Consider the following 24,134-nt stretch of genomic DNA (forward strand, 5'->3'; position numbering starts at 1 on the left):
TTTGATTTGTTTTGAACTGTTTAGGAACATTTTATGTTTCCAATTTTATCAGTCTTTTTTTCTACGAATGTCAATAAAACTTATTTGTTGGATAAAAAAGCGAAAATTTAATACAAGTCTCCTACTATATTATTACAATGACATTTGAAAGATATTAAAAATCCTTAGCCACAGTTTTTATTTAAAAGCATTTAAAGTTCAAATGTTGACAGAATATCGAAAAATCACGAAAATTAGCAAATTATTTTGAGTTGAGAATTCATAAAAATGTTTTTTTTTTAAATCTAAGATTTGAAAATATAATACAAGATTCCTTATAATTTGTCTACCTTTATAAAAAAAAAAATGTCTACAAGCAAATCAAATTACATTTTTATGAGCGTTTGTAATTCGTTTTTTTACAATATTGGATATTCACTCGACTTCTCATGTAGCGATTTTGTTATTTTATCTGGTTGTTGGATAGTTAGTGGTGTGCATAGGCGCAACTAAAGGGGTGCTTGGGGTGCTCCAGTACCCCCAAACTTTTATTTAGCACCCCCAGTTCAAAAACACCAACAATTGAAAATCATATGAAAAAATAGTTTTTTTTTTTTAGCTTTACGTAAGGTTTTTTCTTTATTTCTTCGTTTTTAGCAGAAACACAAATTATTGTTTGTAATTATTATAGTTATCAAATATTAGAATTTAGAATTCATCAACATTTCGAAAATTTTCAAAAAGTTTTCAGTTAGAAATGTATGAAAGTTTTTCCTTTCATAGCTAACATTATAATTGCTAATAGAAGACTCCTCATAATTGTTCCAACCTTAAACAAAAAAAAAAAAGAACTGGAAAGTAACATACATTTTTTATGAGCGTTTGAATCTAAAATGTGTAAAACATTGAATTTTCAATTTTCATTTATCTATTTGTGATATTTTGTTGTAATTTAAATACGAATAATCCTAGATACTTGAAATTTTTACCAAATATTAAAATTAAAATTTTTCTTACATGGTAAAATGTTAAAAAAATTAAGCTAATTAAGCTTTTTAAGCTATTTATAACTGTGAGAAATTTTTCAAATATTTTTCATTATTTTTCAGTTAGAAATTCACAAAAGATTTTCTTTTCATACCTAAGATTAAAAATGTTAGTAAAATATTTCACATAAGATTTTTTACCTATAAAAAAAACGTTTACTTAAACGGAAAGTTACAACGACATGCTCAACAGTAAAGCGGTAAGTACCCACTTGACCACATTTTTTATCCGTTTATACTTCCAGGTTACTATTTTTATCACCCAAATAATATAATATATTTTATGTATTTATCAGGTATATTATTGTTGATTTACCTAAATATTAGTGTCCTTATGTGTTTACGGTGCATTTAAGAATGGTTATAGGAATTATAAAATCGAAATATGGTATTTGGGGATGTGGGGGCGTAGCTCCGTCCGTAGCCATTTTCCTCCAAAAAAATAAAAAAATAATTCTTGACCATTTTCCTCCAATAAATAATAAATAAAATAATAAAACAGTTAATATAAATAATTTATGCATATCAAAAAAATAAAAAATATTCTTTATTAGGTTTCATCGACAGCTGATATAGATATAGCCGATACCAGAATGTATCAACCAAAAATGTGATCTTAGCAGGGCTTGCATTTGAAAAAAAATTCTGTTTTATGTTATTTACAATTAAAACGTTGCGCAATTTTTGCGTTTATCGTCATTTAGAATTAAAATGTTATTCAACTAATGCGTTTATCGTTATATAGAATTAAAACGTTATCCAAGTTTTGCGTTTATCGTTATTATCATAACTAAAACGATATACAAGTTTTGCGTTTATTGTTATTTAAAATGGTGTTAATACCAGCTATAAAATTTAAAAATGATAACTAATTCGGGTAGGTAATGGCACTATTTTTCGTTTAATGATATTTTATAAATTACGTTTTGTTTAATGATATATTATATATTTTGTTAATAGTTATGTTTTGTTTTGTGGTATTTAATTATTTTTGATTATCGTTTTCCGTTATAATTATGTTTACAAATTTCAATCGTTTTTTTGTCAAATATAACGTTAGTATAACGTTTGCAAACCCTGGATTCTAGCCTTACTCTATCTTTATTATACTACAACACTAGCTAAAATATTGGAGGAAAATGGAAACCAAAATTTTTTTTTTGTGGAGGAAAACGGTATCTCGTTTTTGGAGGAAAATGGAACCGCCCGTAGTCCCGCGGGTTTGCGTTATCTTTACATAATTTTAACACCCCCAGTGTTTGGCTTCTAGTTGCGCCTATGGTGGTGTGTCCAGAGACGGACTGGCCCGGATCACTAGTCCACAATTGGGGCCCCTTCTTAATTATGGAAATTGGGGCCCCCTGATTTTGTACCTATTAATATTATTATTATTCGCTTAGAGTAAATACTAAATATAAATACGAAATAAACATTTTTTATTCAAATCAGGAAACGTATATTTGTTTACAATCTTGAGAAAGTTCTCAATAATTATTAAAATATAATGACATTATCATTATCATTCTACAAATTTAATAGCTGTCTATATTATAGATACGTATCTTTGATTATAAATAGTGTAAAATAGTTGTGTCTATTACTTAAAAAATATAATATTATATTTATACGGGCGTATGCGTAACTTGGTATTCATCACTGAATTATTATATCTTGGATAAGTATTGTATTCGTGCACAATTTGAATCGGTGTTTTTCTTTATAATGTTTGATGTCAGGTTGGTCAGGCGCAAATAGGGGGGGGCTTTAGGGGCCAAGCCCCCCAAACATTCCTACATTTCGTTTTAAGCTTATTCAATATTGTAAAAGTAAGACTTTAGCCCACCCACCAAATATCACACGCTATTTCATCCTATGCAGGTGGTTTAGCCAGTATAGGGGATACACCCCAGCTAGTGACGTAATTTGGGGGTTGGATGCCTGGATATTTCCCCGGTCTGATAATAAAAACAGTTCGAAGGGTCTCATGTCGTCAATTTACTTAAAACCTGAGAAGCATTTGAGAATATGCTCAATTTAAATTCTATATTGAAAATAGAGTAAAACCAGTTAATATATCGAATTATTGAATTTTAGTTAGGTACGTAGTTATTTGTGTCTATATGGCTGTATGTTAGATATATAAGATGGCAATTGTATACATTATTTATTATTACATTATATATTTGCTAAAATTTGTTTCAATAAGTTATATATATATGTATATATATATATAATATATTAATAAACATTAAATTATTAAGAGGACGTCACACCCGCATGTGCTATATCCGTCTTACAAATATACAACATATCAAAAACTGTTTTGCGCGGGACAACTTTTATCTTTCTGTGTTTGTAGTAGTGGCTCCACAATTTCTGAACATATAGGGTAGAAACTTATCAATGCAACAGCGTGCCTATATTTAAGATAATCTAAATACAATAAAAGTTATTTGTTTTTACATTTCTTTTTTTTTCATTTGCTTATAAAAAATGATTGGATAGTGCTACTAAAAAAAAAGCTCGCTGTTGCACAAATAAAGTTCTTCTTTACGTGTTATTGTGAAAATTTGGTAGTTCTACAGCAAATATGGTGCGAGAAAAGTTGTCCCACGCAAAACAGTTTTTGCTTTGTTGTACATTTGTAAGACAGAGACCACACATGGGGGTGTGAAGTCCCTTAACGTCATTATATAAAAGTATAAAACATTAATTCCGGTGCCGGTTCGAACCCAGCCACGGGCGGCATTTTATTCGGGCAAGTCACGGTGTCCGGAGAGAAGTGTCGCCATCCCCCACCCGGGCATGGCAGATACCTACGGGTGCCCACTAAATTTATACAACTAAAGTAATTTAATATAATGTCTTCTGGAGAAGAAGTACGAAATGCGAACAATAGTAAGGAAATCCAATCACGTCATGTACACAACTGAAAACCCCACAGCTATTAGCTACAGCCTACAGGTATAGAAGACATGACAACAATACTACATGAGTAGGTAAGTATAATATTATGTATATATCTATACCTATATGATCTAACTAGTTCTTTAATGTGATCCAATATTACTTGAAAATGTTTCAAAGTACAAAAAATAGTGATTTTACAATAGCTTGATTTATAATTTACACGAAACATGTTATATTTGGATATATTGTACCTACCTACAATCCACTTATAGGTAGGTACTAAAGGTACATACGTGTACCAACATATAATATGTATACGTTTGAAGAATTGTAGATCAACAAGATATATTTATAATAGTTGGAAGTGAACTAATAGTAGACGGTATTATACTGTTTAAACACGAAACTATAATAAGCAAAAAAAAATAGAATACACATAAGTATGTCAGGCGTCAGTAATAAAAGATAAAAATATAACAGTAATTTATTTGTGATTAGTGAAAATTTAAAATACTCAATAAGTATATTAAACTAAATATTAAAAGCTGCATTAATATAACTAGGTATATAAGAAATAAAAACACAATACAATTTTACTCATTTTAGAAGGCAGTCATGATTTTTTTTCTCTAATATTTATAAGACATACTCCAATTTTAATCAGAAATTAATTTTACTATACCGCAAGGTATAAGGTTACAACTTCCAAGGTTTTGTACATAAGCATGTAAAGTTAAATAAAAAAAAAATCGTAATATTGTTTACAGGCAACCACTAAAGCCACAGTATATAACAGTATAATTTCCTAGTTCCTACTAAGCTTGTACCACATTGAGTACCATCATCATCACTGTCAGTTTGTTATTATCGGTTATTACACTAATACTATTATTATTTTATATCGACATCTATAGATAAGTATTGTTTATTGTATTCTGGACAAGGACGTTATTCAGGACTGAAGAGATAAACAATAACGAAATATTAAATAGAATTAATGTACCGTGAAAATTCCATTGCTGGCTTCATTATGACATTGGGTTACAATGATTTTTTCTCGCAAAAATTGAACAGTGATGAATGATGATCAATATCAAATATCAATAGCAACGAGTTGTCAAAAAATAACAGAAATCAAGAGCGTGGTTGTAAAACAGCATGACGCTATACCTACCTACTACCTAGCAATTAAAATATATAATACAATCATGAGCATGCAAGAAAAATATATAGACACCCACTTACCAATGGGAAATGTGTAAGATATTATATATACTTACCGATCACTAGTCATTCAAAAAAAAAAATGTCTATTACTTAACCTTGATGTTTGTGAAAATAATCGAGATAATAATAATAGATAATATTATACGAGATGAGCAAATTCTAATTTCAAAATTACAGTTGGAATTATTTCATGAAAGTTGAGAAATCAATATTTAAAATTTGTTTCAACAATGTTGAACACTTGAGACACCGCCACAGCCCACATAAAAATCTTATGTTTATTTAATAGCATAGCAATGAAGTACATATATTATTAAGAAAACCAATCAAAAGTTATTTATGATTGATACATTTATTAAACCAAAAAGCATGCGTTTAATCTAATTTGATTAGTCCTACACATATTATATTTTGTAAAGAGAACGCGACACGGCCATTTGTTGTCTTCGTCTTACAGGTGCGTAACATGGCAAATTTACCCTCAGAAGAATGCGTATTTAGCTCCGTTAGTTTAAAAATTAGAATGAATCGATCTATTATGAAACCTGATTATAAGTACATTATCGTGGTTGTATGTGGATTTTTTTAGGGATGGGCCGATACCTCTTTTTACCGATATCCGATATTCCGATATATGCAACTGATAAAAAACCGATACCCGATATATTTGATAACCAACATTTACAGCATAAACATAGATAATAAAGAATTCTTTATTATCTATGAGCATAAACAATGAACCAATATTAAAATATCACCGATACTATAATATCACCGATACTATCAACCGAAATAATATTATCATTTTACATTTAACTATTACAATTTATAATCAATATGCTATTATGCTGATAGATTTGGTTTTTTTTTTTTTTTGGTATCGGTTTAAAAAAAAAAACCGATACCACCAATATCGAGAATCGGTTTTAGTATCGGCCCATCCCTAATTTTTTTACGATAGTTCAATTTTTTAGTAAGTTATGCGTATTTGGCGTAAATTAAAAATGCTCATAACTTACTTAAAAACTGAATTATCGTAAAAAACCCATAAACTAACACAGATATTATTCTTATCATAAAGTTTCATAATAGTTCAATTCTCTCTAATTTTTAAACTGAGTTAAACGTGATCTGCTGAGCGTAAATTTGTTATCCTATACCTACGCACTTGTAAGACGGAGACAAGATATGTCCTTGTATAGCGTCCTCTTAATGAAATTAACGGAATTGGTTAATACCTACCTACTTTGCCCCTTATATTTATCTAATTTCTATATCGGTAGTTTATTTTTTTAGTCAAATTATGAATGACTGGTTAATGAATAATATACCTAGTAATAAATAAATAATTTGCATTACTTTTTTTTTCCAAAAACTGAAATAGGTAGGTACCTACCTATATTACTATTAATTTTATTCAACGTTTTAAAATGTAGTTGTAAGAAAATGTATGATGATTATCTTAACTAGTTTGAATAATAGTTTATAGACTATAAGAGAGGAATGTAATTAATTTTATTATCACAATTGACTGACATAATTTTTTTGGTACTAGGATCATTGAGCCAGGGACTACTTATTTGAAACCATGACCTGATAATACCTACATAGTACATTATAAACCTATAATGCCTTGTCATTGCCACATAGTTAAATGACAAATTATGTTAAAATAATATTTTACAAAAAAACCATTCATCACTAAACAATTCATTCATTAATAAAAAATTAATATTTTTCAATAACAATTTAATAGTATTATGATTTATGAAATACTGAATAATATTATATAATAACATACAGTTTGATGATGTACTATAAAGTATCAATGGCATATTTACGAGGGACCATGGAGTCCGGACCCCCCCCCTTGACACGTGTCTCGTACATGTTAAATGTTGTGTTTTTACATGATTAAAAAAAACAAATTTTATCATACGATACAAAGGATTTTGAAAAAGATTTTCAAAGCTCTAGTTATCAACATTTTCAATTAATATAGTGATTTTTTTTTTTTGTTATCAGATTGGTACCGAAAATGGTTGAAAAATACCGAGTTCATTTTTTAATTCAAATATTTTGTAGTTTTGTACATTGCCAGTATCTACAGCCACTCCAAAGAGATCTTTTTCATGTCAAATTCCTAAATACTCCACTAGTAAGTACCTAGGTAATACTACAATATACCACAAATAGGCCAAGGTACATAGGTACCTATCATAGATTGTTTGTATGCACAGACATGTAGCAGGATGGAATATTGACTTATATAGGTACCTAATTTAATATTTTACTAAAAAAAAATAATGAAAAGGTTCAAAATTTACTATAGGTCACCCTGTATGTATAATATTTTTTAAGTCTAGCCATACCCGTATCTATGAAATATACATGCCGAGTCTCATTGTTTATTTCCATGGCAATAACATATTTTATAATTAATTTTTTTTTTTAATCATGATTCTTTTAAATCATAACAGTAAGTCATATTAGGATAAGTTTCTTTAAAATTACAAACTGGCTATGTTATAATTAAATAATTAAAAAATAAATATGGAAAACTGATTTACTAATTCAATTTCATAATACCTATTCAAAATATGTATTCAATTTTAAAATATAATAATAATAATAGGTACTAATTTTAAATACATTAGTAAATTAAATGTCTTTAAGATGTCAGCAGCTCAGCACACCATTTGTTTTCTCTCTCTGACCAACGCGCAAAATACCAAATTTATGTTTACCAAACCAACCTTGACCCCTGTGTTGTTACTTTTAATCAGTCCTGTAAAGAATACTTTTAAAAAGTACTTGAGTAAATACTCAAATACATTTTTTTTAAGTATTTTAGATACTACTCAAATACTTTGAAAAAGTATTTGGAATACTTTTCAAATACTTTTGGTTTTTAAAGTGGGTTTATTATTATCGTAATATAAACACATAGGTAGTAGGTAATCTAATAGTTATCTAATAGTTTTAAAGGGAATATTGTTATTCAATATTCAATAACTTTTTTTAGAAATCTGGTTTTCACAAACCTTTGGGCTTCGGTTAACACAGAAATACAGAATATTAAATAAAACTATTATTCTATTATTGTAGTTGACAATAATATTTTTCCAACCAATTATTTCGAATAAAAATAAAATGTTTGAAATAAAAATCCAAAGTATTCAATACCAAAAAGTATTTAATACAAAAAAAAGTATTTAAAATACCATTCAAAATACTTGATGCTGAAAGTATTTAAAAAGTTATTCAATACTTAAAAAAGTATTTGAATACTTTTACTCAAATACTTTTACTTAAATACTTTACAGGACTGCTTTTAATATTAAAGTGAATTCACCTATTACAAAACTTTAAGATTAGAACATATCTGTGTCCCTATGTTGGCTTTTTTACAATATTTTAATTTTTATACAATTTATAATTTATATGCATTTTTAAATTGCAATAATCTACGCTTAAAAAAAGTCATAACTTACATAAAAATTATAATATCATAAAATAGCCAACGTAGGGACACAGGTTATGTTCTTATCTTAATGTTATTTGATAATAACATGAATTCAATCTAATATTAAAATAATAACATAGAGTTGGTTCTACTAAACGTAAATTTAATATGTTGCGCGTGACAAATAGGGCGCTGACATCCTCTTAAACAACCAACATTCAATTATTGCATCTCATTAAACATTTTTGAATATCTGAACAGGGCCGGATTGGCTCTGTATCTGAATAAAGTTCTTAACTAATGTTATAGTTGCATAGTTTATATTATTATAAAATACATTAACAACTTCCATATGGTGGACAGATTATTTTTTTTTTAATTTAGGCTAATATTAAAATTATGAAATAAGACAACCCACTTTTATTAGTTTATTTTATGAGCTTATTAAATAGAAGTAAATAGGACAAATTTTGTAATATTATACAATACCTATAAATATTTAATTAATTTTATAAGCATAAGTGTATTACCTAATAAGTATTTTTGTGTACCCACAGTGGACTCTCTTCAAAAATAAATGATTATTTTTTCTCAAAATTACACAAAACTAAGAAACTAATATAATGATCTATTTACCCATCACCATATTTAATTGTTTTTAAACCAATTAAAAACATTTACAATAAAAATAAAAATAGTAAAACCAACTTTACTTATAATGTTTAATAGAGGGACATTATTATATTAATGACTGATGATCAGTAACAACCGAGGTAACAACACTCATGTCTTTAAGTGCTTCTTAAGAAACCTGGCAATGAATTTTTAAATAGTATGTAATGTACTAGATCTTCTGAAATTAACGTCCATCCTAACATCTAACATGGTATTAAGTACATTAGGATTAGTTGTTATTAAGTGTAAACCAAAAATTGGAATTTGTATTTTATAAAAATGAGAACGTGGAATAAATTATAAGAATTTTAAGGAAATAGGAAACATCTGTTAACTATATTTACACTATATTTATGCTGAAGCGATAAAGCAATATAATATGATTAAAAGTTGTTATTGGTTTTTATTATTTAACAAATTTGGATACTCACTGTTCGACATTTAGATGAAGATTCTGGTTTTTGGCTCATTTTTAAATGGAAGTATCAAATACTATATACGATGTATATAGTATTTGATAGAATCACTATAACCTGTGAACTTGACAACTACCACTTTTATTTATTAGTTAAGAAATCTTTGTAGTAGTAATTAGTAATTTTCTTTATACAGTACTAAGTTGTGAGCTTGCGATTTGTAGAACTGTCCCACAAGACCACAAAAGCTAAAAAGTATGAACTACTAAAGTACGAACATACCGCGGAAGTTGAGAAACGTCTCTCTATTATCATCATATAGAATATAGATAAGATATGCCTGCTGTTATTAAATTTCGATATACGTGATAAGAGGTATCAGTGAATCATTGACATCATTCAACAGCAAGTGCTATTTATTATTTTATATTGAGAAACTAGAAATGTCTAAAAAAAATCTCAATTTGGCAATTTCACTTTGCAGCATCAAGTTTGAAATTGTTAAGAATCGCGGATTAAGATTTGAATTTGTATTTTGTGGCTCCGTGCTCCGAATATATCTACGTTGGTGATATATTAAAACAATAATTACTTATTGTCTTATTAGAAGTCAATTGTTGAACAACATTTTAAGGTTTTTATAATTACTGAAAAAATTACTTATAGTTACAATAGTAATGTAATAAATTTATGGTACATACTTATATAAAATATAAATATATTATCTATGAAAGTACTTATATGGTATGTATTTAAAAATAGTGTAATACTTAAGTACCTAACCAATAACTATCATTATTATTAATTAACTCATCAAATTTACCTAAATCCAAGTACCATCATTATTTTATTTAAAAACTAAATGACTACATTCTACAAGTGCTGAAGTACTCAATTTAAAATAATTATCCTCGTAATTATCTTTTAAACTTATATATTATTTGTATTGTCAAAAAAACATTTTAATATAAGTTTGTAATATTGTAGATTTATAGGACATGGGGTAACAATAAATAGGCAGTATTGGTTGTATAAATTAAGGTAATAAATGTATAATTAACATATTAGATACTAAGATACTAATTAATTCTAACTGAAGTACTGTAGAATCAGATAAATAATAATTTAAAAGCTTTTGTTTTGTATCAGATTTTTTTTATATAATATATAATATATATAGTTACAATTAAAAGTAAAGTATAATTTTATGGTTCAATACATCATAATTCATAGTTATTATTCTATGTACACAGTATTTACAAAAACTAAATGTACATTAAAAAAACATACTATTTGTGCAGCAATAATTTGTACTTAACAGTTTGCTCCTTAGCAACCATCGGGATACCGACTGTTATGTCTTTATTCAGGCACAGCTTATGATACACATCAGTTTGAACATTCATGTTACCTTTGAAGTGCAAACGTAAACGAATTACAAATTCTCCCCATCCATGTCTTGTTAATGAAAATGGTTTTTTAATTACATCTACAATATGGTTGGGTTCATAGGATTCATGTAAGAAATATGTCACTTTGTCAATATAAACCAAATTGTCAATACCTTCTTCTGCATTGCGTACATAAACAGTCCATTTGTATTTCATATCATTTTCAGAATCACTTATTTTAACAATATTTCCAATAACAAATGTTAATTCAATTAATCCAGTCTTAGGAATAAAGCTTCCAGAAGGCATAGCATTTTGTGAGACGGTTTTGCTTAGTTGTTCAATGTTGCTCATAGGTTCAGTTTTTACTCGTGCCGATGCATTACTCAGATGTGTCATAAATACACTCAAATCTTTTGCTTCGTCTTCACAATCCAAGTTTTTGAGAAGGGCATCCCTTTGATAGTTTTTATTGCCATCAGTATTATTTTTCATTTTAGCATAATGTGATATTATGATGCTTCTTCTGAGTTTTTTTAAATTGTTGATACAAGTGAAAATATTTTGATCGATTTGATCTAGTGTTCGTTTTGTTTTGACCATTTCATCATTCAAATCTGCTTGCACACCAGCAACAACTTGGGAAATTTGATCTGCACTTAATGTTTTTAAAATTTTTTCAGTTGAATTCATTTCAAATGAAAACAATGTTAATTCACCTATAACAAACAAAATAATTATTTATATCTTATTTTATAATTTTATATAACTATTATGATTATTAATTAAATATAAATGTTGTAATGAAAAATAATTGAGTAAATATTTAAATTATGGTTACCCATTATCATAGTATTTTATTAATTATGGGTGCACATTAAAAAATGCTTATGTACAGTGTACAAATATAATTATTAATAGGTACAATATTATTTATTATCGTTAGCCTACACTACACACATTTAAAATAAAAAAGTATACCTACTCAATTATCGTGTAAGTCAATTGTCAAAGCAAAATTCATACAAATAATAATTTATAAACATAAATATTCATTATACTCATACCAAACAGACAACAGTAGTGTTATGAGCATTTTTCCTTAGGGATAGTATTAGTTGTTCTTGTTAGACAACTCATGTCAGCGTAGAAAAAATTCATGACGCCAGTATATCACTGTGTGTATATTATATATAATTATATTTTTGAAAAATTTAACTTATTCAAGAATTATTTATATATAATGTTTTTGAACATACTGGATTACCTATTTATAATGAAAACTAATTACACAATTACAATAATTTATTAATAGTTTTAATTTTGTATAAATTGAATAAGGCATAAAATAGGTACTCACCTGTTTTTTTGCTTGAAAATAAAGCACATAAAATAATTAACAAACCTGTACTATATTCATTAATTAAATATGGAAATGTGAAATTTTGCATTTAACATGTTATCAATTAGGTATTAACTTTCGTAAATCACACTTAAAATAAAATACTAAATAACAATTATAGTATGTATAACAAGACAATATAATATTACCTATGTAAAAATGTCAATATTCTTCTCTTATAATATCAAAACATTATGTTATGTTCTAAGTACGGTTGGCGTCACGAAAACGTAGATTTATTGTAATTTAAATTTTGGAGTAACTGTATATTTGTATTATGGTGAGTCCTGGTCTCCTCGGACCAGATAAAATAACAATATCTGGAAGGCTGCTGGCTGGACTAATTTACTAGTTGCCTACTGTCATTTACATTATTATTCATTACAGCTTCTCAGCTACACACTACAATTAATTAGCTATTTGATATCTTTAATCTTATCAGTGTTATGTTATATTGTGATAACTCACATGCGGCCACCGTAGAATAATAATAATAATAATCATTACGAATCCTCGTGTATATAAAATTGACAAGTTGTGTATGTATATATATATCAGCAGCTGCGGCGGCCACTGCTCGCACCAACGATTTAAGATAAAATCGTGCTCAGTGCCCACACCATATTCTAGTATCCGTGACTTAATTAAACAAAAAGGTTGCCAACTACAAATTAAGATATATCTTAATTCGTGTTGCTAACAATTATTAACATACCTATCTATAAACCTTGACTACTGCAATGCCAGTATTGCCCACTGGCTGAATTTAATATTTATTTTTTGAATTTTCTGAAATGTAGGTACCTAGTTCTAACTTCTAGTGATATTTTAATTTGTAGCAGTAACCGCCAACCGATAAGTTGTAAATGTAATTAACTGATAAATAGTAACTAATATTTAATAGATAGGTACATTTATTAATTAATGAGTCATACACTGAGAATGAAGATAGTTCACTCTCAATGCTTAGGTATCATCTTCTTTCAACATTTTTAAATTTCAACGTACCTACCATGAAATTTGAATATTAAATAAACCATTTTTTTTTTAATAGCTACCTTTTTGATGTCTATGTCCATTTGTCCTAGATCTACCTACTAGTGGTATGTCTTCAGATGGTTCAATGAACAGTATTAATTATTTAATATTTTACAAGACAAAACTACAAAAATAATGATAATTGAAATATTTCATTTTTTTAAATTTCATGAAATTTTCAAACACTAATTGTATGCAACTACATATATATATGTTTTATTAACTTTATTATTATTAACTGTATATATACACGCAAGGTGATCCTTTTTAAGGTGAACACTCATTTTCTTGAAAAATATTATTATTAGGTTCTTTTTACATATTTTGAAAGAATTACAAAACAAGTTTTAAAAAAATTATTCTTTTCTCTATTATTTAACCTTACCTAACATGATATTTTGTACTTTTTTGAACGACAGCATAGGTATAGATAAATATTTAATTTCAAATTCTGAAGTAGAATATATTATTCATTCTGAGAATTTTAACATAATGTAGGTACCTACAATTGATGTTCATGGGAATAAACTCTAGTTGTTATTAGTTACGAGTTATAACTTAAGTTAGTTGAGCTGTTTACCTAGTATATATTTACATTGTTTCTGAACTTAAATAGGTACCTTTAAAGTATAAGTGAAGAGTCACTAAGTCAATTACAACTTAACTCAGCAAAGCTCTGTAAAAATAGTTATCCTATCGGCCTATCCCATAGACCTATAAACTAAGTTAACCTATCTTTGTCAGTTCTGAATAGGAAAAAACAGTAATTTAGAAGCTGGGTGTGTTAGGGGGGGGGGGAAGCCGACCACAGGGGGCTCAGTCTCAGTCATAGTTATATTATTTATATTAAAACAAAAACATAAATTGTATTATAGTTGATACTTATTTGTTAAATTAGAATAATTATTATTGGATTTAATATATTATACTATAATTATTATGGTTCTATAGTTGAAAGGTGATAGCATAATATAAGTAGATAAACACAATAGTTAACCATGAAAAATCTTATAATGGTTTATAAATTATAAAATAAAACTGTCTTAAACTTTAATTAAGCAAAAAAATTAATAATTTTTATAATATTAAGTTATATAAACAAAATATAAATTAGAAACTGTTTAAAGAAACGTCTGTTAATCATTATACATTCTGTATCATATTGAAAGAATTTATATTTTCTAAGAATAAATTAATAATATTGAATATCAACCATATTTTTTAACGCTTTTCTTACTGCATCCAATTTGGTTTCAATATTATTTCTATCCTTTTGAAAAGTTTCATCTTCTAAAAGTACCTCATCAATTTTCTTTTCAATTAAATAGGTTTGGAATATTTCTTCATTTAAACGCTTATCGAGGACTTTTAAAAACGAGTTTATCATTTTGTGTTTAATTCTTTTAGGCACAAAGTCCCGCACAATTTTCCTGATATACTCAAAATAACATTGACTTAAATCTCTATGTAATTTTACCTGTTCAGATGACTCCAAGGATACATCCTGGTTATTAATACCTGATAATAATTGATTCAACATTTGAATTCTATTAATTTCTATTTTTTTGAGTTGGGCCATTTTATCAGGAATTGGCTGGGGAATTGACTGTCCAAATGTGAAACAAGGCTGGCTTATAAGATTATCTGATGTATCTTCATTAACGCAATTAGTTATATTTGCTGCAGCAAGAATTTCTTCTTGAATTGTATTATTCGATTTTACTATTTCCAATATAAAATCTGGATTTGCTGTGTTCAAACATTCCTGATAAGATTCTATATATGATGCAATAAAATCTTTAATATTTTTCACATTTTCTTCCAGCAACTTTTCAAAAACTTTTCGTACCTAAAATCATAAAATTATTATTTAATTACTTAATTAAATACTAGCCACAAAATAAATTTTGTTTCAGGAATGGCTACCTACTATATTATTTGATGCACTACCTTTACAGTAATTATTACTATGCAAAATACTTGAGCGTAGAGAGTGGATTCTAATGCTAAAAAGTGTCAAAATATACCATATTATATGCAGATAAAATTATGAAAATACACAAGAAAAAAACGTAGTAATATGGTAAAACATGCATTGGTTAATAGTTGATAAATTAATGACTCAAAGATAATTTAAAACAAATTAAATCTTATAATTATAATTATAGGTACCTATAATTTATATAAAATTTATAGTTTTTTATTAATTTATTATAATTTATAATTTAATATTATTATAATTAATAATCACTTGATTATGAAAAATGAAAAATGTGCCTAAAAAATGTATTATTCAATTTTATGCTTGACAACATACTATTTTATACATTTTCGCTTCAATATGCAATACATATTGAATTTTGTAAAAATATGCAAAAAAAAATAAAAAATTTCCTTTAGCTTCAAACTACAAGAATTTGTAAAGATTATCAACAAAAATCCCAAAAATGTGAAATAGCATAAAAATCCTCGCTCTACTTATGTGTTTAGTGAGCTACTAATGAATAAACACCTTGTATAATCAATACAAAATTAATAAATTGAGGCTAAACTTACATCTTCATTGAGTTGTGGATATCGTTTGAGTGTATCCAATAATCTAATGTCAATGGAATTCAATATGTTTAACATTTCATTGCGGACCAATTCTACGCAATCCAATGACGGCTCGATCAAGTTCTTTAATTGGCGGCTTAAAATCTTTTGTAACGCCTTTTCGTTGACAAAAGTGCTTTGGTTGGTTCCTGATGTATTTAATAAAACTTTTGCAATATTTTCGTTTGACAAATCCTGTAGCGGTTCTATGGCATTTATTGTCTTTAAATATTTTTGTTGGAATATTCTAGCAATACTGGCACCACCAACAATTTGGTCAACTGAAACATCGTTTTGGTTTCCATTCATAGTGTCTTCATAAGATTTGCTAATATCTTTTAAAAGTCCTATTAAAAACGATATTTTGTTATCTGGTGTATGTAGTACCAAGAGTTTTTTTCCCAATTTGTTTTTCATCTCTTCGAGTTCAATTTTAAGTTTTGGATATACTTTTTTTATGTGTGTTATCAATACTAACTGTAATGTATGAGCTAACGCTTTGTTGCCGTGTTTCGTACATATATCTGGATAGTTAGTTTTCAGAAATTCTGTTTCTGATGTTAGCGTCGCGTCCATTGATTTATTTTCAACAATGTCTTTTTGGCTTCTATTCACAACTCCGATGATACCTAGTTTAACTGGAATCCTATGACCACACAGTAAATCCTTTGTGTCTTGTTGTGTTCCTTCATCGATTAGGTCCAATTTTGTAACTACTGCTATAGTTCTGATACCATCTGGATCCAATTTCTTTGCTATTTGAAGACTTTCACTTGTTGACGGGTCCGTATTTGCAGTCACCACTGCTAAAATAATTGAATTGGATTGCTTTACGTATGAAAGAATCAATTTCTGTATTTGTTCATCTATATCATCAGGTTGGTCTCCGACCGCTACTTTTGTTATACCTGGTAAATCTACAAAAGTCAGATCATAGCGATTAGTGTGAATTTTTAATACAATTTGCTTGTTAGTGATGCCCTTATTATTTCCTGCAAGATTGTTCGTTTCACATTCAATTTCATTGCGTACCATATCAAAATCAAAATAAAATAAATTTGGCTTGTGTAGAAACTCTACCCATTCTGTTATGTTTTCACTGTCTTCAGTGTAACTTGACTTCAACATGGATTTTCTTGTTTCCTCGGTGTATCTTATCATTTGTATAACTAATGGCGCTCTGGTAACTACACCAGTTCCTCGAGGTAAAAATGATTTTCCCACTAAGCTTTCCAGAACTGAACTTTTTCCAGAGCTTTGAGTTCCTACTACCACAATTTGTGGTAAATTTACAATCTGCGGTAAATCAGTTAATTGCTGTTCACCGAACACAGAAAAAACATCCTGAAGTTTATTTACAATTCGTATAAGTGACTCCATAGTTAAAATTCACACTGTCAACCTAATTTTATAAAAAATAAAACAAAATTATTAGAATTGCAACAATATTAGGCTCTCTTAATTGATTTAGTATTTTAATGATATAATACAAAAAATGCCGTCCAAGTGCGAGGCGGACTTGCGCACGAAGGGTCCCGTACTAAGTAATTGAAATCGAAATTGATATTTCCAAAATCCATCACGCTTTTATTAAATGTATTAATACATTTTTATTTACTACTAAATAATTACAAAACAAACAAAGTTTATAAGATAAATGGTTTGTTTGTGCCTGTGGCAACAACTTAAAACAATTCACTATAATTCTGTATTGAAATTTATAGAACGAATCATTTTAAACAATGTCACTCATGGCAACCATTTATAAACAAAAATTTCGATCTGAAATCTCAAAATTCCCGTTTTAGCACCTACCGGGGTAGCTCCTCTCCCTTTTTTTAGTATTTGTTGTTATAGCATCCACGGAAATACAAAATCTATGAAAATTTCAACTTTCTAACTTTCATGATTCATGAGATACAGCCTGGTGACAGACAGATGGACGGACGGACAGCCGAGCAAAAGTATAAGGCTTCCGTAGGGAAACGTACGGAACCCTAAAAATGAAAACTGATAATATTAGATTATGATCAATTAAAATTAGTAACTTTCAAAATGATTTAATTAGATAACATAATTCAGATAAATGGTATATAAATAGAAGGTGCTATAAAAAAGTTTAATTAAGATTATATTTTTTCTGAACTGATAGAAAGTTTATTAAAGTTTATTAATAATCAAATATGCATACATTTAGTATCAAATATAATATTATAGTATACAATTTTTACATCCCTTACGGCATTACAATCAAAATTTGTTTAGACATTTCTTATATAATATAATTATCAAACCTTAAGGATAGTTGCTGTAGTTTAAAAATCAATATAAAATAGTTGTTTCTTTAAGTGTTGATGTTCTGTCGAATTCTAACTCATACGTAATAGATTAATTTATGTTTCTTCATTCCAATTAATCATTTGATCTTATGAAATTATATGTAACCTGAAAATTTGAGATTTTAATTTTTCATAAGGTCTTTTGTTTTGAACTTTAACTAAAATTGTAATACGACAATTTAATAATTTGTTTTTTAGAATTTAGTGCAATAAAATTGAATGTGGAAGATCAACCTCAAATTCACATCAGGTTATAAAAATGTTATCGTTTCATTAGATCAGTTGATACTTTGGAATGAAAACATGTCAAAACTCTAAATTACTTGTGCCCAAGAGAAACAAAAGTCATTGCTTCCAATTCCCCCTCCACCATTATTTATTTATAAATATTTTTTTTTTTCTCATTGGACACCATTACACCAGCCCTTTATTAGGTAATCTATGCACAGATTTTCTTGACCCAAGAAAAAGGTCTATCTAAATCCTAGGATTTTCACACATAAAAAAACCAAATAATAATATTGTAGAGATAATATGATTAGGTTTAAGGTTAGCTCATGATTAAAAATAGTTCAATGTTTTTTCAAGAAAAATGATCATTAAATGTGCTCTTTTCTATATCACTCCAAATAAAAATGTAATTTTAATATTTTTTTTCACTTAATATTGAAGTATACTATTTGTCTAGATATAAATACCGGAATTCAAGATCAAACTAAAACAGATATTGTTACATAGATTTTTAAGTATAATTTAAAGCAAACACACTATTCTTTAAAATTATCATAATTTTTTTTTTTTACAACCAAGTTGGTTTCCCTTCCCTCTGCACATGGAATTGCTAATAGAGAGTACCACCAAGTTTGAACTGGCAATAGTTCTTAACAACATTGATTCGCCACCATAGAATGAATTTTTATTTTTAAAAAATTAATTGTCTACATTGTGAAGACATGAATTATTCTAAAACGCAGAATCATGAATTGTTCATAAGTCTAAACAAAATTTAGAAATTAGAATATTATCTAGGCAATGGCATAGGTATTTTTTATATTTTAATTTTAAGTGAATTATGAGCATTTTAATCTAGTAAATTGTTTGTACATTTTAAAATGCTCATAAATCACTTTAAAATTAAAATATAAAAAAACCAATGTCATAGGTAATATTTTTATTTTTTACTTATAAATTTGGTAATAGGTCAATTCACTCTAAAATTAAACATAACAAAGTTAAATTCATTATTCAGGAATTACTATTTGCTATGTTATGCAATTGTAAGACGGAGGCAAAACATGTGGGTATGGCGTCCTCTCAAGTATTATAGGTATATTATCATTATTATTATGAGTCTAGTGTTGGTCTATAGTTAATGATTGGACTCTTGGCTATTTATTAATTTAAAAATGTGGGCATTAACTTGTTAAAAAGTTAATTTTTTTTTAACTTTTTAACTTAACTAGTTAGTTTTTTTTGTTTTTAACTTATTAACTTATTCAGTTAAATTTTGTATTGTCTAATGTCTTAACTTAACTTTTTAAAGTTAATTATCATTATTGTACAGTTAAGTTAATTAACTTTTTTTTAATCATGTGTGGAACCAAGAGACAAAACTTCTTCATTCGATTTTGGTAATTTATTTTTCTAATAATATAATATCATCAATTCATAGTAATCAAATTATATTATAATCTATATTCTATAGGTACTACAATAAAGAGTAATAATTGGTATACTATCCATTGTATGGACTGGCTATTTTCACGAATTCTATTATTTAATGATCTACTCGGTATTGAATAATCCAATTTTTGTTTTATCTAACTCTCCAATTCCTAAAAATAGGTTTAAAACTAAATATCATAATCTTTAAATGAAAATCATTATATCAATAACATATACTGGTTTCTGGTAAATACTACAATAATTCCAATGGACAAAACAAAAAGTCGTCCGAGATATATTTTATAAATTATACTTTATATTGCCGTAGGTATTCGTTATAAATACAAGCAAACATATGAGATTAGAAAATAACATTATCGAAATAAATATGGAAACAATTTTTAGTAGGTATTATACCAGTATCATTATTCATTGATTTTATTTTAATAATAGACTATTATGGTACTACATTTAATAAGTCTAACTAGGATAGAAGACTTACAGTAAAATGTATACTACTACTAATAATTAATATCTTCTCTAGACTCTAACAAGTTTAGTATAATTTAAAGTTTATGAGTTAACCTATAACTTATAAGTTTCTTCTAACAATGAAATATAATAATAATTTTATGTTTGCACAGTGCCAAGCATCTTGGTAAATGTCCGTACAAATCAAAATACTAGGGAAATTGATGAATTATGAATATTATGACTTAAAAAAAAATTAACTTTTTTTAACTGAGTTAAGTTAATTTTATTTTTTTGTTAACTTTTAACTTAACTGAAGGTAATTTAATTGAATTAACTTAACTTTCCACAGTTAATTATTTTCATTAACTTGCCCACCATTGTTAATTTATAATTTTTAATAGGCACAAAATAAAACACTAAAAATACTAAAAAAATAAGTAACTATCTATTAATACATATAATTTTGATTTTATATAAGCTACTTTTAATACAATAATTAACTAAATAATTAATTTTAAAAAAATTGTAAATATAAAATAATATCTTAGCATAAAAAAATGCAACAAAGATAGGTAGGTAAACAAGAATTAAATACATTTTATATATTATTATAAAAATAGTGGTATTTTAATTCAATCCTAAGAGATCCATAATTTTTTCGAAGAAATAACAAAGCACTAGTTAAAATAAATTTTAAATATCAGTCATAAACCACTCAGAAAGGTCCCCATACACTGCAGTGGTAGCGGTGGTAATGGTACCACCAAGAGAGAAAAAAATTACCTATATCATCGCTGCAGTGTGTACTGTGGTAGCAACTTTAATCAGTATTGAATAATTTAAATATTTATTTTCCCACTTGGCAATGGGCCCTCAATATTGAAAAATAATGAAATATCGGCCCAAGGCCCCTATCCGGGTACCCAGTCTACAGTCATAGATTATGATTTATGACAAGTAGCAATAATTAATCATTGACCATAGTGTAAATATTACTTACCTATATCATATTATTATTTATTTTACATTATAAGTTATAATAAGCTATATAACGTATTAATTTTATTAAAAGCGGTTATTAAAAATTAAATAATTATTCTACATTACCTCTGAAAGAATTTATTATTCTACCATAAAATCTTCACTATTCACAATGTTCCATAACCACGTGTCCACACGTCCATATAGATTTCTTCCGAAAAAATACCTAGCTAATTCGAAATAGAAATTAAAATTCACAATTTAAAAAAGGTATACGGTATATCTACCTAAGCAGTAAGCACTTATATTATCATGTATTATATTATATATCTTAATAAATGAGTATTTAATTAATGTACTTACAAATAATACAGCAATGCCGGTTTCGCAGTTAAAGAGATTGAATTTACTAAATGTGAGTACGTTATTATAAAAATAAAATTAAAAAATATTATATTATTATATTGTCAACATCACACTTTGAGAAAAATAATGAACATAACCTATTAATTCTTATTCAGTTGTGCCTACCGACAATTTTAATTTTCTTGTACAACAAACAGATTTCAGAGCTACAGACTTGTTAACGGCAAGTCGGCAAATGCCAAATAGCTATTGGCTATTACTTATATTTACCTAATCAGTAATCACTATAATATAATCCCTACTCCCTCAAATTCAAATATCGTAATAATTATAAAGGCTGCAGACAAGTATACAATTTAATAACGTGGCGTTGGAAAAACCATAATAATCGATACCTAATACATTGCATCTTGGTCATCGGTAAACAATCTAACTAATAAAATAAAATCAAGTATAATAAGTATACTAATCAACGTGACTATTTTTAAAAACTGGGGAACCAGGTTTTTTTTTATAGCTGCTATAATAATATAGGCCCTGCCCTCCTACTCGGTCCTCACCATAATCAAATACTGTAAATGATTAATAATACTGTAAATCATTTACAGAATTTGTCACGATACTGATGCCTGCTTAGCGCAAATAGCGTTTGGGATTTGGGGGGGGGCTAAGCTTTACTTTGATAAGATTGAATAAGCTTAAAACAAAATGTAGGAAATGTTTGGAGGGGCTATGGACATTTTTGGGGGGCTTAGCCTCTAAAGCCCCCCCCCCTATTTGCGCCTATGGATGCCTGTATCCGCGTATGGCGTATGCTCATTGCTTGTATTGTTGTATACAGGATTTTTTTGTTATCGATTCCGCCGTTTTAATATCAATTCCACCGGACATTCGTGTGATTTTCTTAGACATTAATTATAGACATTAATTTATTAAGATTTATCTTAAGCCATGTCATAGACCTATTATACATTTATACAGGTCAATGATAATAGTGTGATAAACGTTTCTTTAGGTTCGTTGTTGTAATATTCTCGTTTTAAGTGTGTTGATTCCACCGGTTGTCCGGCTATCGATTCCAGACAATTCCATTTGTTATTATACATATTTTAGTATCTTACAAAATACCTACGGCGAAAAAAAAAATAAATGATAAATACAATGTAGAACTTTTTATAATACCTACAATATTATAATATGTGAATAGTAAATTGTAAATTGTAAATTAAATACCGATAGAAGTCAGTGGCGAACCCAGGGGGGTGGACCCCGGGTCTGGACCTCCCCCTCCTTAGCTTATGTCATAGTTTTATTTTTATTTTTAAAAGTTTCCGTAAAATGTTCATCGAAATTTATTGATTAGTTTGATTATTACTTATTAGTTATTAGATTAGATTTGGACATTAGGTATTTTGTTGATAACACGTCGAATCCGATAATAATTAATTAACATACATTGTAAATATAAATTTAAAAAAGGTGGGCAAGTGGATGTCGCTATGCTGTACAGTAGGTTACAAGTGGGCCACTGTATAATGGATGGTATTAAATTTGAATTCAATGACTTAATATCATTGTATAAGAAAAACGATTCTGAGCGGAGACGGTATATCGGTCTAGGTATAAGACATATTGATATTATATACTTATATCTATGGTATTAAAAAAAAATTGACCTATAATATACACAGGAATATCACAATATCCATTAGGTAGGTACTTATAACGCGTTATACATCAACAACAAACCGTGATACTATCATAGATTATAGATATATAATAGTAGACTTTAGAAGTTTCAAGTACCCACGAGTAATATTATACAATCACAACAAAATAACTAAAATAGTTATTCTAGATTTTTTAACATGTAATTTCGTCCAAATTCGAACTTAAAATGACTATATAAATAAACTGTGCTTATGTATTTTTTAGATTTTTTGGTTTCTGAATTAACTACTTACCTACGTGATGGAATCTTGTTTTAAATTTTCAATTCTTAGGTATAAAAGTTGAACATTTTATGAATTTTTAACTACAAAATAATTATTCAATTTTAAATTTGATAAATTTTGTCAAAATTCAGAACTTTAAATGCTTATCAAAAAAAATTATGCCTGTATTTTTAATATTTTTCAACTGCTATTGTACCAATATATCAGAA

At 27.4% G+C, this 24,134-nt stretch overlaps 3 protein-coding genes across 6 annotated transcripts in view; all 3 read right to left on the bottom strand.

Annotated features, from left to right (window-relative positions):
* Positions 1-10,025, bottom strand: part of LOC100168550 (bifunctional 3'-phosphoadenosine 5'-phosphosulfate synthase) — a 22,251-nt gene extending 12,226 nt beyond the window's left edge. The window contains exon 1 of the mRNA XM_003243942.4: positions 9,735-10,025. Within this exon, the coding sequence (XP_003243990.1) occupies positions 9,735-9,773 (39 nt within the window). The 5' untranslated portion in view covers positions 9,774-10,025. The remainder of the gene's footprint in view (positions 1-9,734) is intronic.
* A 611-nt stretch (positions 10,026-10,636) lies between these two features.
* Positions 10,637-12,933, bottom strand: LOC100161877 (YEATS domain-containing protein 2). 2 transcript variants are annotated; one of them, XM_001945976.5, is made up of 2 exons: positions 12,662-12,933; positions 10,637-11,829 (listed from the first exon to the last, which is right to left on the bottom strand). In XM_001945976.5, the coding sequence occupies exon 2, from the start codon at positions 11,801-11,803 to the stop codon at positions 11,009-11,011; it is 795 nt and encodes a 264-aa protein (XP_001946011.2). In that variant the 5' UTR covers positions 11,804-11,829; positions 12,662-12,933; the 3' UTR covers positions 10,637-11,008. The 2 variants fall into 2 exon arrangements, with proteins under 2 accessions (XP_001946011.2, XP_029342551.1); XM_029486691.1 differs by lacking the exon at positions 12,662-12,933 and adding an exon at positions 12,178-12,542.
* A 1,481-nt stretch (positions 12,934-14,414) lies between these two features.
* LOC100166649 (dynamin-1-like protein) lies at positions 14,415-22,449 on the bottom strand. 3 transcript variants are annotated; one of them, XM_016803771.2, is made up of 5 exons: positions 21,968-22,449; positions 21,731-21,834; positions 18,440-18,590; positions 16,107-17,547; positions 14,415-15,399 (listed from the first exon to the last, which is right to left on the bottom strand). In XM_016803771.2, the coding sequence occupies exons 4-5, from the start codon at positions 17,523-17,525 to the stop codon at positions 14,743-14,745; spliced, it is 2,076 nt and encodes a 691-aa protein (XP_016659260.1). In that variant the 5' UTR covers positions 17,526-17,547; positions 18,440-18,590; positions 21,731-21,834; positions 21,968-22,449; the 3' UTR covers positions 14,415-14,742. The 3 variants fall into 3 exon arrangements, with proteins under 3 accessions (XP_016659260.1, XP_008182286.1, XP_001944987.2); XM_008184064.3 differs by lacking the exon at positions 18,440-18,590 and having other exon boundaries at positions 21,731-21,830; positions 21,968-22,448; XM_001944952.5 differs by lacking the exon at positions 18,440-18,590 and having other exon boundaries at positions 21,968-22,448.
* Positions 22,450-24,134: the final 1,685 nt, after the last annotated feature.

Source organism: Acyrthosiphon pisum, chromosome A1 (assembly GCF_005508785.2).
Source record: "Acyrthosiphon pisum isolate AL4f chromosome A1, pea_aphid_22Mar2018_4r6ur, whole genome shotgun sequence".
NCBI lineage: Eukaryota > Metazoa > Arthropoda > Insecta > Hemiptera > Aphididae > Acyrthosiphon > Acyrthosiphon pisum.